This window comes from Diabrotica undecimpunctata, chromosome 8 (assembly GCF_040954645.1).
Source record: "Diabrotica undecimpunctata isolate CICGRU chromosome 8, icDiaUnde3, whole genome shotgun sequence".
NCBI lineage: Eukaryota > Metazoa > Arthropoda > Insecta > Coleoptera > Chrysomelidae > Diabrotica > Diabrotica undecimpunctata.
In genome coordinates, this window is record NC_092810.1 from 10,973,178 (window position 1) to 10,987,892 (window position 14,715).

Below are 14,715 nucleotides of genomic sequence, written 5' to 3' on the forward strand. Positions count from 1 at the left end.
TTCGAAATATTCTCTCCACCTGTTCATAATATTTTCGTTCTCGCAGAGGATGTGGCCATCTTTATTTTTAGTTTGTTTTGGTGTTTGTTGTCTGTTCTCTGTTCTTAGGCTTCTCAGAGTTTTGTAAAATAGTTTTTGGTTAGTGTGGTAGTATTTCTCCAGCTTATTCCCAAAATCCTCCCAGCTCTTCTTTTTTGCTTTAATCACCATGTCTTTTACTTTTGCCCTCTGTTGCTTATATTTTTGATAGCTTTCTGCATTCTGGTTCCCTAGATATTTCTTCCACGCTAACTTCTTGGATTTGACCTCTTCTTTTATTTCATTACTCCACCAATTCGTACATTGTCTGTTTTTATGATTTTAGCTATTCCACTGATTTGCTTGCCCCCATCTAGGAGCGATTCTTTAAGTTTTTGCCAAGTTTCTTCTAAGCCATAGTTCTGGTTTAAGTGCTTTTGTAGACTATTATTCACATAGCTTTTGTATTTCTGTGCTATTTTCTTATCTGCTAACTTGTATGACCTAATAACTGCGTTGGTGAGGTTTCTTGGGGTTCTATCTCTTTTTCTTGGTACCTTCTGCGTGCGTTTTTGTTCCACACCGATATTAGTTCGGGATACTACCAGATAATGGTTGCTATATATTTCTGCTCCCCTTCTGACTCTGACATCTTTAATACACTGTCTTAAGGGTCTGTTTACCAATACTTAGTCAATAATGGACTTTTCTCCTCTACTCTTGACTTCTCTGGTATATTTGTGCACATCTTTGTGTTGAAAAAACGAATTCATAATTATCAGTTCATTCTCTCTACAAAAGTCTATAATTCGTTGACCATTATTGTTTCTTACTTGTATTCCGTGTTGTCCTAGTACATCCGAGGATTCTTGGTCTTTTACGCCTACTCTACCATTGAGATCGCCAATTATTATTATGTTAGTTTCTGCGCTATCTATGATCTCCGTCGCCTTTTCCCAAAAAATGTCCTTGGTGTTCGCTCTTTCGGTATCGTTTGGTCCATAAAAAATATACAAATTTTATTTAAAAAATTGAATTAGTGCGCGTACTAAAATTTAAAATCGCCTTTCGCTAATTTATGCGTAAGTATTGGATTAATTAATAGAGAGAAGGTATAGTATAAAATAAATATAAATTTAATATAAATTTATATTGAGTAAACAATTTCTTTAATATCACTAGACTTCGGCAAATATGCATATTGCATATTGTGCATATTTTATGCAAATATTTCATATTTTGGCATATTTGTATAAAAGTTTGCATAAAGTGCATAAAAGTTCAGATTTTTATACTGTATTTGAAAATTTTTAAACATACCAATTTATTTCAATTCTTGTATAAAATTTTGTAGTCATTTTAATCAAGAAATGATCTAAGTACGTAATCTCTACAGGTACAAAACATTTACAATTTCAAAGAAGATCAATTTAAGTAGCCCTCAACATTCTTAGAAAGTCTCGGTCACTGAGGCATTCAGTTATTGGATAATCGCTAAGGGTTCGCTCATTTGCATTTTATGATCTAATCCCCAAATCTATCTACAATTTATTGTATCTTAACAGCAGGTAAACGGCTAATAGTTTTTTTCCTTATTTAGGGATTTTCCAAAATCTCCCAGTTTATTGAATTAGGTACCTAAACATTTCTAATTTGATGCTCAGATTTGTAAATCATTTTTGTTTTGATATTCAAAGCGTAAACACTCGTTGTGCGTAACAAAAAGTAAGATTGTGATTTTATAATGCCTAAAACAACCAGTGCTTCAACTTGGATTAAACCTTATAAAGAGCTGTCTATGGATATGGGAAAAATCTACCATTCAGTCTGTGGCAAAATTGTAAGTATCTAATATTTTCTATTAAATATCTAATATTTCATACATACAGGGTGTTTCCAAATGACACAACGTTTGACTGTAGATACTTCTCGAAAAATTGAACAAAACGATATAGTTAATGAGGGGTCAAACTTATTTACTTTTCGAGATACAGGGTGTTAAAATTAAAAAAAAATTAAATTCTTTTAGTTAATAACAACAATAACTTTAAAACCAATAAACGTATTTACTTGAAATTTAGTACTCGTAGGTTGTTTTTAAATGAAAAATAGCTTCCTTTAGTGAGAAAAAATTGTCCATGGTACAATACAATGGTGTGTATTTAGAAAAATTTTTCACCTTTACTTTTTTTTATGAAGTCAGCTATTCTAAAACACAATTATTTTTATTGTAATTGAATTAACAAAAAAAAAACTTTTGTTGAATTTTAAAATAAGTTATATGATGTACTAATGGTTAGTAACAAAAACTAATTTGTGGATTAATACTGCATTTAAAACACTTAGCGAGTGTTTTTTTTTCCAAACCAGTTATTTGATTAACCAAAAACACCTTGTATATTTTTATATTTTAAAGGTTGGGTTAAAATAAAGGTTTTTATTTTTATTTATAGATAGCATGTGAGAAGAAATTTCAGATAGACCAACATGTGAGAACTGCTTCACACATTGCAAAAAAAGGAAAAATAGGAGGAAAACATCAAACTTCAATGGCTAAATGTTTCCAATCTACTTCAAAAAAATTAGATGAGCAAGAAACTTTTAATGAAGACTTGTGTCGCGCATTAGTGTCTGCAAACATACCGCTTTCAAAATTAGCAAATGTAAATTTTAGTTCGTTTCTAAAAAAATATTGCAAACTTAATGTTCCAAGTGATCGGTCTCTAAGAAGAAATAATGTGAACGGGCTATACTCGTCGGTGTTAATTAATATTAAGGAAGAAATTGCAGATAATTATTTTTACATATCTGTAGACGAAACCACTGATTCCTCAGGAAAGTATATTGCTCATTTATTGATTGGTGTTCTTAAAGAAGATACCTTACCAAAATCTCATCTTATTTCATGCCAGCAACTTGAGAAAACAAATGCTTTAACAATTTCGCGTTTTATACAAGAAACATTAGCAACTTTTTTTCTTCCGACAACTATTCCTTCTAATAAATTACTGCTTATTTTATCGGATGCTGCTCCTAATATGGTGAAAGCAGGACAAAATTTAAAAATATTTTTCCTCTTGTAAAAAGTTTCCTCTTGTAAATACCATGATATCCAGTGTCAAAAAAGTATTTCTTAAATCTCCAATAAGAATTCAACTTTATAAAGAAATGCTACCTAACATTCCTCTTCCACCACAACCTATTTTAACGCGATGGGGAACATGGTTAGAAGCAGCTAATTTTTATGCAGATCATTTTGTTAAAATAAAGAACATAATTGATACGTTAACAGATGAAAGTTCCCAATCTCTTTTGGATTCTAAACAAACTTTTCAGAGTAACTTGCTTCAACAAGAACTTTCATTTATAAAATCAAATTTTAGTTTTGTTCAAAAAACAATTACTCAGTTAGAATCACCAAAACTGTCATTGTTCGAAAGTACAGCATTAATAAAAGAATTTGCGTCATGTTGTCGGAACGTTAGAGGTAATATTGGAAAAGATATTTTAAAAAAATTTGAAGCTACTATGGAAAAAAATAAAGGTTACCATATTCTTTCTGAAGTAGTCAGTGTTCTAGCTGGAAATATTTCGGAAACAATTAATTTAGAACCAAATGTTTTGGTTAGTTTGAAAAATGCTCCCGTTACATCAGTTGATGTTGAACGAAGTTTTTCCATATATAAATATATGTACTCAGACAGAAGCCACAAGTTTTTGTTAGAAAATTTTGAACACCACTTGGTCATTTATTGTTACCATAATTCTAAATAAGTTTATTCATACTTAAAAATGATGTAGTTACTTAAAATAAATGTAAATCTTAATGAATAGTAGGAAATATTTAGTTATGTACACTTTTTTTTTTAAATAAAATTGTTACTATTTTACGATTTTTTTATTTATTTGTATGCATATTTTGTAAAATATTTGCATATTTTCGGGTAAACACGTGCATATTTATGCGCATATTTTCTACATTTTTATTTGCATATTTGCCGAAGTATAAATATCACACATAAGAACTTTTTGAAACGCGCATATAGCTTATCTTTCCAAATTTTTACCTTGACATTATTCGGACCAGACGCTCCTAAACGTCGTCAATAAAATAACTCCAACTCCAACCCTGGCCCGCGTACAAGCAAAATCTAGACACCCGGCTGAAGGGGAGGCTCACTGCAGTGATCAGCGCCGTTCTGACATCGCGGGCCTTACATCGTTGAACAGTCAATTTTATCGCTAAAAAACAATGTCAATCGCTAAAAACAGTGAACATTAGTTTAAATTAGTGACAGTAAAGCATACAGAGCGAATTGGCGCTGAATATATCCAGGACCTAAGGTAAATTGTAGCACTTCTTGAATGTAGGTCATAGGGACGCGGTTGGTGAACGTCCATGCAGGTGTAAATTCCTCCAAAACATAAAACTTATGATAACAAGAACATATTTGTCTAAATATTTAAGCTTTATAGATTATTTCAAGCGTTACCACCCCATTTGTATCGATTAACTAATAATAGTAATAGTGACATCGTTTAAAAATTAAAATTTAATTTCGTTTGCCGCTTTTTTATTATGTAAACTCTCTGTATGTAAACTGCAAATTACTTCTGCAAACTACTATCAATATGCTACTGCTATTTTAAATTCTATACATTAGAGAGATTCCAGAAGGGTCTATTTTTGTAATCGCATGTTTTATTTGAATGAAAAATTGATTAGAATTGTTGCGCAGGTACGTACTCAGACCTAGGGTACGAAAAACTATATTGCACTAATTAAAAAAGACATCAATTTTGGTATTTTATTATATAAAATTCTTCCTTTAATAAAAGTATCAGGTCCTGCTTCAATTTATTGAGGAGTTTAATAGGCCATTGCTAAGCCCAAATTTTGTTTGTAGAAATTGTTGTTTAACTAAAAGAAGTATTGTCTTTTTTTCTTCTTTATCTTTATAAGCAATTCTGCTTATTCATTGGCGGATTAATACCTCTATGGAAGGTTGTCACTCCATCTTTTGCACGGTTGTCCGATACTTCTGCCGATTGGAGACTTATCTCTTGCTACTTTGACGACGCAGGTCTCCTCCATTCTGCTTATAAGGTTATTCTTCTTCTTCTTCTTCCTACTTTATAAACAGGCTTAATGCCTGTTTTACTTCGGTTTTTAGCCTCAATTGACGTTGTCTGACCATCTTTTCCTCGGTTGTCCCAATGATCTTCTTCCATTTGGCGATTTTTCTCTTGCTATTCGTACTATTCTATTTTCTGTCATTCTTTCGATGTGTTGATTCCATTCCAATTTTCTTCTTTTGGTCCACGCATTTATTTCCTCTATACCACATCTCGCTCGTATTTTCTCACTTCTTACTCTGTCTCTTAGAGTTTGGTTTGTTATTTTTCGTAACACTTTCATTTCTGTTGTTTCCAGTAGTCTTTGTGTTTTCGCCGTATCTGTCCTTGTTTCCGCTGTGTACGTCATTATCGGTCTTATTGTTGATTTATAGGTATTTGTTTCTCCAGATTGTGTTGTTGGGACATCCTGCTGCTCTGTTTGCCATGTTCACTTGTTTTTGTACTTCTTCTTCCACTTTTCCGTAGCTTGACAGTTTTATTCCCAAGTATTTAGTTTTCATCACTTGTTCTATTATTTTGTTATTTACGACTAGTTTACATCGTCTCGGTTCCACTGATAACACTATCGTTTTAGTTTTCTCTGTTGAGATCACTATGTTGTATATGAGCGCCGTATCTTCGAATTCTTTAATTAATCTTTGTAGGTCATCTTTATTTTCGGCTGTTATTATGGCGTCGTCGGCGTAGCATATTATCATTACTTCCTTTTCTATATATATATATATATATATATATATATATATATATATATATATATATATATATATATAACGAGTTTATTACAGCTGCCGCCGTTTCTCGCAACCTAACTTCCAACGCTTGCGATCGTTCCAGTCATCTACTTGTAGACCCCTATCTTCCATTGCATCTTTTACTTCTTGTCTCCACGATCTTCTTGGTCTTCCCTTTTTCCTGCGGTTGGTGGGGATCCACTGTAACATTCTTTTTGGCCATCGTTGATCATTCATCCTTTCTACATGGCCATACCATTTCAGCCTTTTGCATTCTATAGTTTCCAGGACGTCAATGTCTATGACAGAGAGTCTACGCTCTCTGATTTCAGTATTCCTTACTCTATCTCTTCTAGTAAGTTGGCAACATCTTCTCCAATAATTCATTTCCATACTTCCTTTTCTTCCCTTCTATATCCTCTTCTTTTTTTAACTTTTTTTATGATTTCATCCATTATTATCACTGATAATAATGTGTCTTCTAATATACCGCTGTCCAATTATCTAATTAAAACTTTAGTTCTTTTAAAAAAAAATATTGCAAACAAAACATTCCCAGTGAACGAACTCTAAAGAGAAATAATGTCAATTTGTTACTCAATACTCAATACTCCTCAGTTATCCACAATATAAAAGCCGAAATAGGTAATAATATTACTTTTACATATGTGTGGACGAGACCACTGACTCGTCAGGAAGATACATTGCGCACTTATGATTGGTGTACTTAGCGATGAAACCTTTCCAAAATCGTATTTAATTTCTTGTAAGCAAATGGAAAAAACCAACGCTCTAACAATATCACGGTTTCTACAAGAAGCATAAGCAAACTTTTTTCTTCCTGCTGCTGTGCCTAATGATAAATTATTGCTTATTTTATCTGATGCTGCACCATATATGGTGAAAGCAGGACAACATTTAAAAATATGTTATCCAAACTTAATACATGTCACTTGTTTAGCGCATGGAATAAACAGAGTTGCGGAGGAAGTAAGAAAAAAATTTCCACTAGTTAACAGTTTAATAGCGAGCGTCAAAAAGGTATTCCTGAAATCACCTGTAAGGATACAATATTACAGATATATGGTTCCTGCTGTTCCACTGCCACCGCAACCCATTTTAACATATTGGGAAACATAGTTGGAAGCTGCTAATTTCTATGCTGATCATTTTGTTGATTTAAAAAAATTATTAACCTTTTAACAGATGATAGTTGCCAATCTTCATAGGAAGCTAAGCAAGCCTACCAAAATAACATCCATCAAATTATAATTTTGTCCCGAAAACTATAACTCAATTAGAATCCTAAATTATCATTGTTAGAAAGTATAGTTTTAACAAAAGAATTTGAGTCATTGTGTCAAAACGTTAAAGGTACTATTGGAAAGAAAATTTTTCAAAAATTTAAAGTAACCATCATGTAAATGCTTCTGTGGTGTGCGAAGAATTTTAAATTAAAATGGTTCGGTACTCCAATAATATTTAAATCATTGACTTTTTTAAAATTTTCTTCATATCTACACAACAAAAGTTATATTCACAGCGTTTTTAATAATGTTTTTATGGTGTAGTATGGTCTGATACTAACGTTTCAAATGACAGCTGGTGGTACAGTTTTTCTTCCAATGTCTTCACTTCTCTTTCGATCTCTCAGCGTATTTCCTGTAATTCTTCTCAGTACTCTCATCTCTGCCGTTCCCAGTAGCCTTTGTGTTGTGGCTGTGTAGGTTCTTGTTTCTGAGGCATATGTCATTATTGGTCTTACATTGGCTTTATAAATTCCTGACTTCATCTCAGTGTTAATGTGTCTGACATCAAAAAGTGCCTTGTATGTATTTGATTAAGGATTTTACAGACAATTTTTGTTAGGGGTGCCAACACAGACTGGTCTCCCCTACATGTTGTATAAGTATTGTTGTATAAAAGTAACATTTTGTTGTGGTACCTACTCAAAATTGAAATTTATTTTTTTGTTTTAGTATCTACCAGTACGACCAAACCTATCCCGTGAAAACTCACCGATCTACAAAAAGGAATGTATCAGATCTGGAAAATTTGAAACCATATTTGGACCCCGCGCTCCTAAATGCGTAAGTTTTTTAAATAAAATGATCTTATTAGCATAACTAAAATATCAGGTTTTTTAATGTTTTGTCGCCTTTTATTTGGGATCAATGAATGAGGCCATTGAAAGGAACCTTTGGAATTGGAATGAAGTCTTTTGATTTGATAATGGACCTTAAAGTACTATGCCTTCAAATTTTTGTATGAACTTATTTTATTAAAACGCAAATAGACACTACGCAGTTACTATCTTTTTAAATGACTTCAGATTACTGTTACGTACCAGCCAGGGGCGTATCAAATAAATTCTTATAAATTTTTATATATGTAAATACTCTATTTATAAAGAAAAAAGATCATGCTACACCGCTCTTGGATAAGTTTTGGGTAATCTTGTAGAATAATGAATTAGACAAAGTTAATTAGAATAAAGAAATATAAACAATTCATAAAAACCATTAAAACCAAAAAATTAAGCCGATTTTGCGCATGTAATAAAGGACTTGTAAATAAGGACAGCTAATACCAGCCAGGGGCGTATCAAATAAATTCTTATAAATTTTTATATATTTAAATACTCGATTTATAAAGAAAAAAGATCATGCTATACCGCTCTTGGATAAGTTTTGGGTAATCTTGTAGAATAATGAGTTAGACAAAGTTAATTAGAATAAAGAAATATAAACAATTCATAAAAACCATTAAAACCAAAAAATTAAGCCGATTTTGCGCATGTAATAAAGGACTTGTAAATAAGTACAGCTTGTTTCATCTAGCGGTACAAGGAAAAATATTCAGAAAAAGACGTCTAGGATGAGTAAGATCTTCGTGGCTTAAAATCCTGAAACAATGGTATGCACAAACAACCGAATCTGTTTCATCCACTAAGAGAAGACGTTTTTCTACTCAAGGAATAGAAATGTGTATTCCGACGCGCATGACGTCACCTTCGAAGCAACAGTACAGGGTACTACGGTGTTCGAGATATAGGATTCCCTATCCCGGTAGATGTATTTGTTCATCTTGCGGTAGATAAATTGTTTTTACAAATTAATCACCCCTGTGATAAGTCTTTAAATATTTTTGTTTTTGCAGATCCTTCACATTTGATTAAACTTGCCCTAAACCATGTAATTGATGGTTATATATCAACTTCAGAATTGACAATTGCGCATAAATTGACACTAGATCATCTCTATTTAAAAGGTTCTATGAGGCAAAGAGTGAGACCTGCAGTTCAATTATTATCAAATTATGTGGCAAAAGCTATTAGTTACGCTGGAGAAAATGGACTTAATCCAAAAAATAGTTACTGGAAAGAAGCTGCTGTAATTGTTCAGCTATTTAATGATTGGTTTGATCTATTAAATTCTCGATGTAAGTTCGTTGCCAATTCTTCAACACGAAATGCATATACATAGTATAGATTTAGATAAACAGTTACGTTTACTGGATAAAATGTCAGAAACGATCAGTTCAATGCGGTTTGGTAAACATAAAGGACTTATTCAATTTCAAAAAGGTGTATTGCTTACTAATAAATCTCTGAAAACTATCTACAAGCTAAATACAACGTTGACTATATTTTAACTTCGAGGTTGAATCAAGACGTGCTGGAGAACTTTTTTCTTATATTTCTTAAATACTTCAAAATATATTTATAGATATAGGAGGATCATATAATTGACAATGACGTTTTGAAAGTCGCAGTCAATTATGAGGTGAAAGAATAAATTCATCGGGACTCTTTGAAGTATGTTGCTGGTTTTGTTGCACACAAATTCAAACATAAATATAGTTTAGGAAACCCTACAAAAACTTATGAGACATATATGGAACCAGATACAGACATTCGCTGGAGTTTCTCTTTTCTACCCAAACGAAGAATTGTGGGAAGCTACACTAAAAATGGAATCATTGTTTTGTACAATCCATGAAAGCTCTTTATCAAAAAAACCTAAAATCTTTCAACAGCTGACACAGAAAACTTTAACTCAGCTTGAGAATACAACGATACCATTTGAGGTATTCCAATGTCTCAGTAGGATACGCACATAATATATAAGATTAAGGGAAATGAACAGACAGATTAGTTTCAGTAACTATTAAAGTAAACTTGACAAAAATGTGTCAAAGTTTGTTAACTTTAAGAAATAAATTTTAATAATGTATTATAAAATATTTAATAAATCCTTATTATGAATTGTCGGCCGAATTCATTACTGAAACATTGCAAATAAAATGCAAGTCAAAGTTTGAAAATATTTTGTAACACATCAATTTAAAACAATTTTCTCTAATTTTAAATGTTGAGGTATTTCTCTCTAATTTTCTAATTTTCTCTAATTTTAAATGTTAATTAAGTGATTCAGAAAGTGTTTTTAATATTTAACCATTCTACATACTTTGTTCAAAATATACGATTTTAGAAATATTCCAGTAATGAATCCGACCATCGAAATATGATTAAATATAATTATTTTTATGCTTATTAATTGAAAAGACATTATATCCCTACATTAATATGAATATACACACTTTATGTAGCGAAACGTCGATAAAATTTTTTTTATTTTTCAGTAATCTGAAAACCTATCCCAAGAAAAAATAAAAACATTGTAAACTACACATCTTATAATAAAAAGTGCCAAATATGCATGTTTATATATTTGATTGCCTATATATTTGATATTAACCGACTAACAGGGCAGGCGTTAGTGTTCTAATAGAAACTTTGCTTCGCACGTGACGTCACACAGTGCGAGAGGGATAGAGCTAGCGTACGCAATAGCATACCGGTATTCTACCCAACTAAGAGTTATATATGGTTTCCTATATTTTCAACCATGCAGAATAAATGAGAGATATAAAATAATTTTGTGCAGTAAGTGTATCAAAAGTTTTAAAATAATCAGCACGACTGCCGTAAATACAATAGACTAACCAAGAATGCAGTAACTCCTTTGTACTTACACAAAGTATCCTTGTATTTAAACAGCTGATGTACTTACTGCATTGTATTTATGTTGACCGTAAATTGTGAGGTTATGTTTGTAACATATGAGTTTGCTAAAAATTTGCTGTGTTCAGTTTAGGGTATAATAAGCCAATATTTGTGTTGTTGAAGTGGTTCAGAAAGTATATTAATTACATATAGTTAATTGTTGTTTCGGAACATGAGTGCTTCAAAGTTTAATATAGTCTCAACTCGTTCTGAACTTATTGTAAACTTAGCTCTAAAAAGCACCAAGACTGACACAACAGTTGTTCAAGATGAGAAATCAGAGCTAATTTTACCTACAAAATATGTCCTTCCAGTGATTTATTAGAAGCTAATGAAGCACCTCAACCATCTAGCTGCACTATAACGTTGTCAGATGATGTTGGAGATGTGAGATTACCTGACAATATAACTTAACAGGTAACAGACAACCATAATATGTTAGTTTATGACCTTAGTGAAAATACACTGATATCACTCCCACTGGAAGAATTTGATGTTGATAAATCTGTTTATTTAGAATCACATACTAACCTACAATTTGTAGATGTACCTGAAATACTATTTGAAAATCTATTTACAAATATGGTCCAACCAAACAATGATAATATAAACTTGGAAGAAGATTTAGGTGTTCCAGCTGCTAGTGTTGATTTTCTGATAACTGCAAATGGAAATAGTAAACGAATGAATGTATACTGTAATGTCAATGCAGACCAACATATTGACAATATCGTGAAAATCATGAAATGTGTTCTTTCAACAAACTATTAAAAATGTAAGCAAATATAGTCTATCACATTACTAAGGAAGAGTGCCGTAGGTACCATTTTATATTTTCAACTTTTTTTGCATTAAAAATTAGAATTATAGAATAAAAATTTTCATTTGTGTTTAACATAAATGTTTGTTAAAAAACAATTAATAACTAATATATCTTCATATTCAAAATTACAGCATCCTTCTAAACTTTATGTCGAGTTTTCTCAAAATCCCACTATTGTTACATACGGCACTTTTGGTTAGCTGGGCAGTATTTGTGTATCGTGGTTTCTGAGCTATGATTTTTGGGGCAGGAGAAGTAACGGACGAACAATGCAAGGTTTATAATATTATAAAGGATTTTTAATAATTATTGTTTTGTATAAAAAGTATTCTATAAATGTAGTTTCTCACATTTGTAGACAAAAATAAAAATTCCGGTTTATCACTTCCATGACCTCACTTTAATTGTCAGTTCCCCAACCAGATTTTTGCTGCGAACGATTCTCGCCATCATTATTTATAATTTCAATCTACCGATGATTTATAATTACCTTTTTCGTGTGTTCTATGTTGACAACACTATAAATTTGCTTTTTATTTAACACTGGATAAAGTTCACATGATGTGTGAGGAATCGTTATCATGTTTATATGCTACTCTAACAAGGTTGGACTAGGAATAGTAGCAGTTTTGTTATCGTTTATGGCTAATTCTCGTTAAAAATGTGTTTGTTTATAGGAATTTGTTGCTAAAAATTATAAACGGTACATTGTGAACGAATTCGCATGAAAACTATTTGGTATTTCTTACGACTATGGTAAATATCAGTAGTTTGTAAGTTTTATGTCGTGATGTTTGTTGTGTGGGAGGTGAAGTGTAGTTGAATTTATCAAAGTGGTGGGCCGCGTTAAAGTAAAAATAAAAATTTACTAATTATTATAACAATTACTTATATATAAATACAATACTGATAACTACTGGTTTAAATATTTATAATATTTACTAATTATGTTCTCGTGTCTTCTCATCAACTTCTTATGGCATCGTGCATTTTTGCGTAGGGGTCCACCATACATTGTCTTATCAAGTGAGGTGTAAGATAATCAGGATTCAATTATTCTATTTTTAGAAACATTTCATGACTGCGGATTCCTGTCCATTAGAGAATATTGCGCAGCATGACATCTTTTTACGTCCTAGTCCGCTCTTACACTCTATCTTTTTTTCTAGTACTGGATGCTGAAAAGTGTATAGTTTTCCTCGTAATATGTGCCCTAAATATGCAGTATTTTTACTTTTTACATAATCAAAAAGTTCACTATCCTGGAAGGCCCCTGTTCTTAATTTTTCTTTATTTATGACTTTTTCCTTCCATTCGGCGAAGGCAACACATTTCAAAAACTTCAAGATGTTTAATGGATCTGGCCTTAACGTCCACGCTTCCTTTCCATACAAGAGAACAGCCCAAACGTAACGCTTTAGCATCTTGTATCTCAGGTTGAAATCCAACTTGCATTCAGCCAGAAATTTACGAAGTTTCAAAAAAGCAAGCTCAATTTTGCCGAGAATATTAGTTTTGGTACCCCAAAAAAGATGCAAAAACGTTTACTTCTTTTACCCCCGGGCTTCCACCTAAAAGGGTGTAGCCCCTTTTAGGTACCTTGTAGAGGGGTAAAAACGCAAAAAAATTGATTTACCAAGAATCTGCACGCCGTATAAAAAAATGTTTTTTTTCGAAAAAAACAACCGTCGATTTTGAATGTCACGAGCGCGAAATCAATGTTCAATAAAATTTGTATCAACTGGACGGTAAAAATTCGGTATCTGTTGATTCAAGTGTCGTGTCGACAAAAATCAAGATGCGTTTTAAAGGCAAAGAGTTTAGATTTCGTATGCAATTTTTGTATTTCGCCGCAAATAATGCTGAACTATGAATTTGTGTGGATTGTCGTGAAAACTCCAATGCATTAGTAGTTACTGAATATCTTTCTTTTTATATATTTTTTTTTAAAGTAATACATCCAAATGATAGGGTAAATATTTAGATTTAATATTTACAAACATATCTGAAGTCAAAATAGAACCAGCTGTAGACCTTCTAAGTCCTTCACATAATAATCATTATAGCTTATACATTTGATCTTTTCTGTACTACTAAAATTAACCTAATATATGAAGATTACTATTTTGACTTCAGAAATGGTAATTATATAGCGATTAATGATTATTTGACAGGTATTAATTGGGACAACTTATTTTATGAATTAGATATTAAGTCTGCTGTACCTACAAAAGTTTTATGAAACTCTAGATGCTGTCTTTAATCAGTTTATTCCAAGAAAACTCATTAAAAGCTCTAACTTTCCAAAATGGTTTTCCCCATATTTAAAAAATTTAATTATTGCAAAGAAAACTAGCCGCAAAAAAAGTCTGAAGCAGATTACTTGATATTTTCTAACTTAAGATCTAAATGTAAAATAGAAACTCAAAAATGTCACTCTAATTATATAAAAACTGTTGGTAACAACCTGAAAGGTAATCAAGCACATTTCTGGAGATACATTAATGATAAAAAAAATCTACCAATGTTCCAAATCTTATGTACCTTGATAACCAAATGGCAGATAATACCCAAAACATAGCTAACTTGTTTGCCGAACATTTTGCTAGTGTATATGATTCATCCACATGCCGATTGCCCAAAACAGACTCATGTTCAAAAGCAAATATTTCTTTATATACTATTAAAATCTCTAATATTTAGATGATAAATGTCAACTCAGAAACTCTTTTTCAACGGGAACAGAGAATATTCCAAATTATTTTTTGAAACATTCTTCATTTATAATTTCCAAACCAATATACGTACTGTTTCATTTATCTTTGCTTACATGTTCCTTCTCGACTAGATGGAAAGAAAGCTATGTATCAGCTATTTTTAAAGCTAGTGACAAAAATAATGTAAAAAATTATAATAGTATCTCTAAGCAATCAGCA

The 14,715-nt window shown here is 31.6% G+C and overlaps 1 protein-coding gene across 1 annotated transcript in view; it reads left to right on the forward strand.

Annotated features, from left to right (window-relative positions):
* The first annotated feature begins 12,488 nt into the window (after window positions 1-12,488).
* LOC140447185 (uncharacterized) overlaps window positions 12,489-14,715 on the forward strand; it is a 232,029-nt gene continuing 229,802 nt past the window's right edge. The window contains exon 1 of the mRNA XM_072539689.1: window positions 12,489-12,535. Within this exon, the coding sequence (XP_072395790.1) occupies window positions 12,504-12,535 (32 nt within the window). The 5' untranslated portion in view covers window positions 12,489-12,503. The remainder of the gene's footprint in view (window positions 12,536-14,715) is intronic.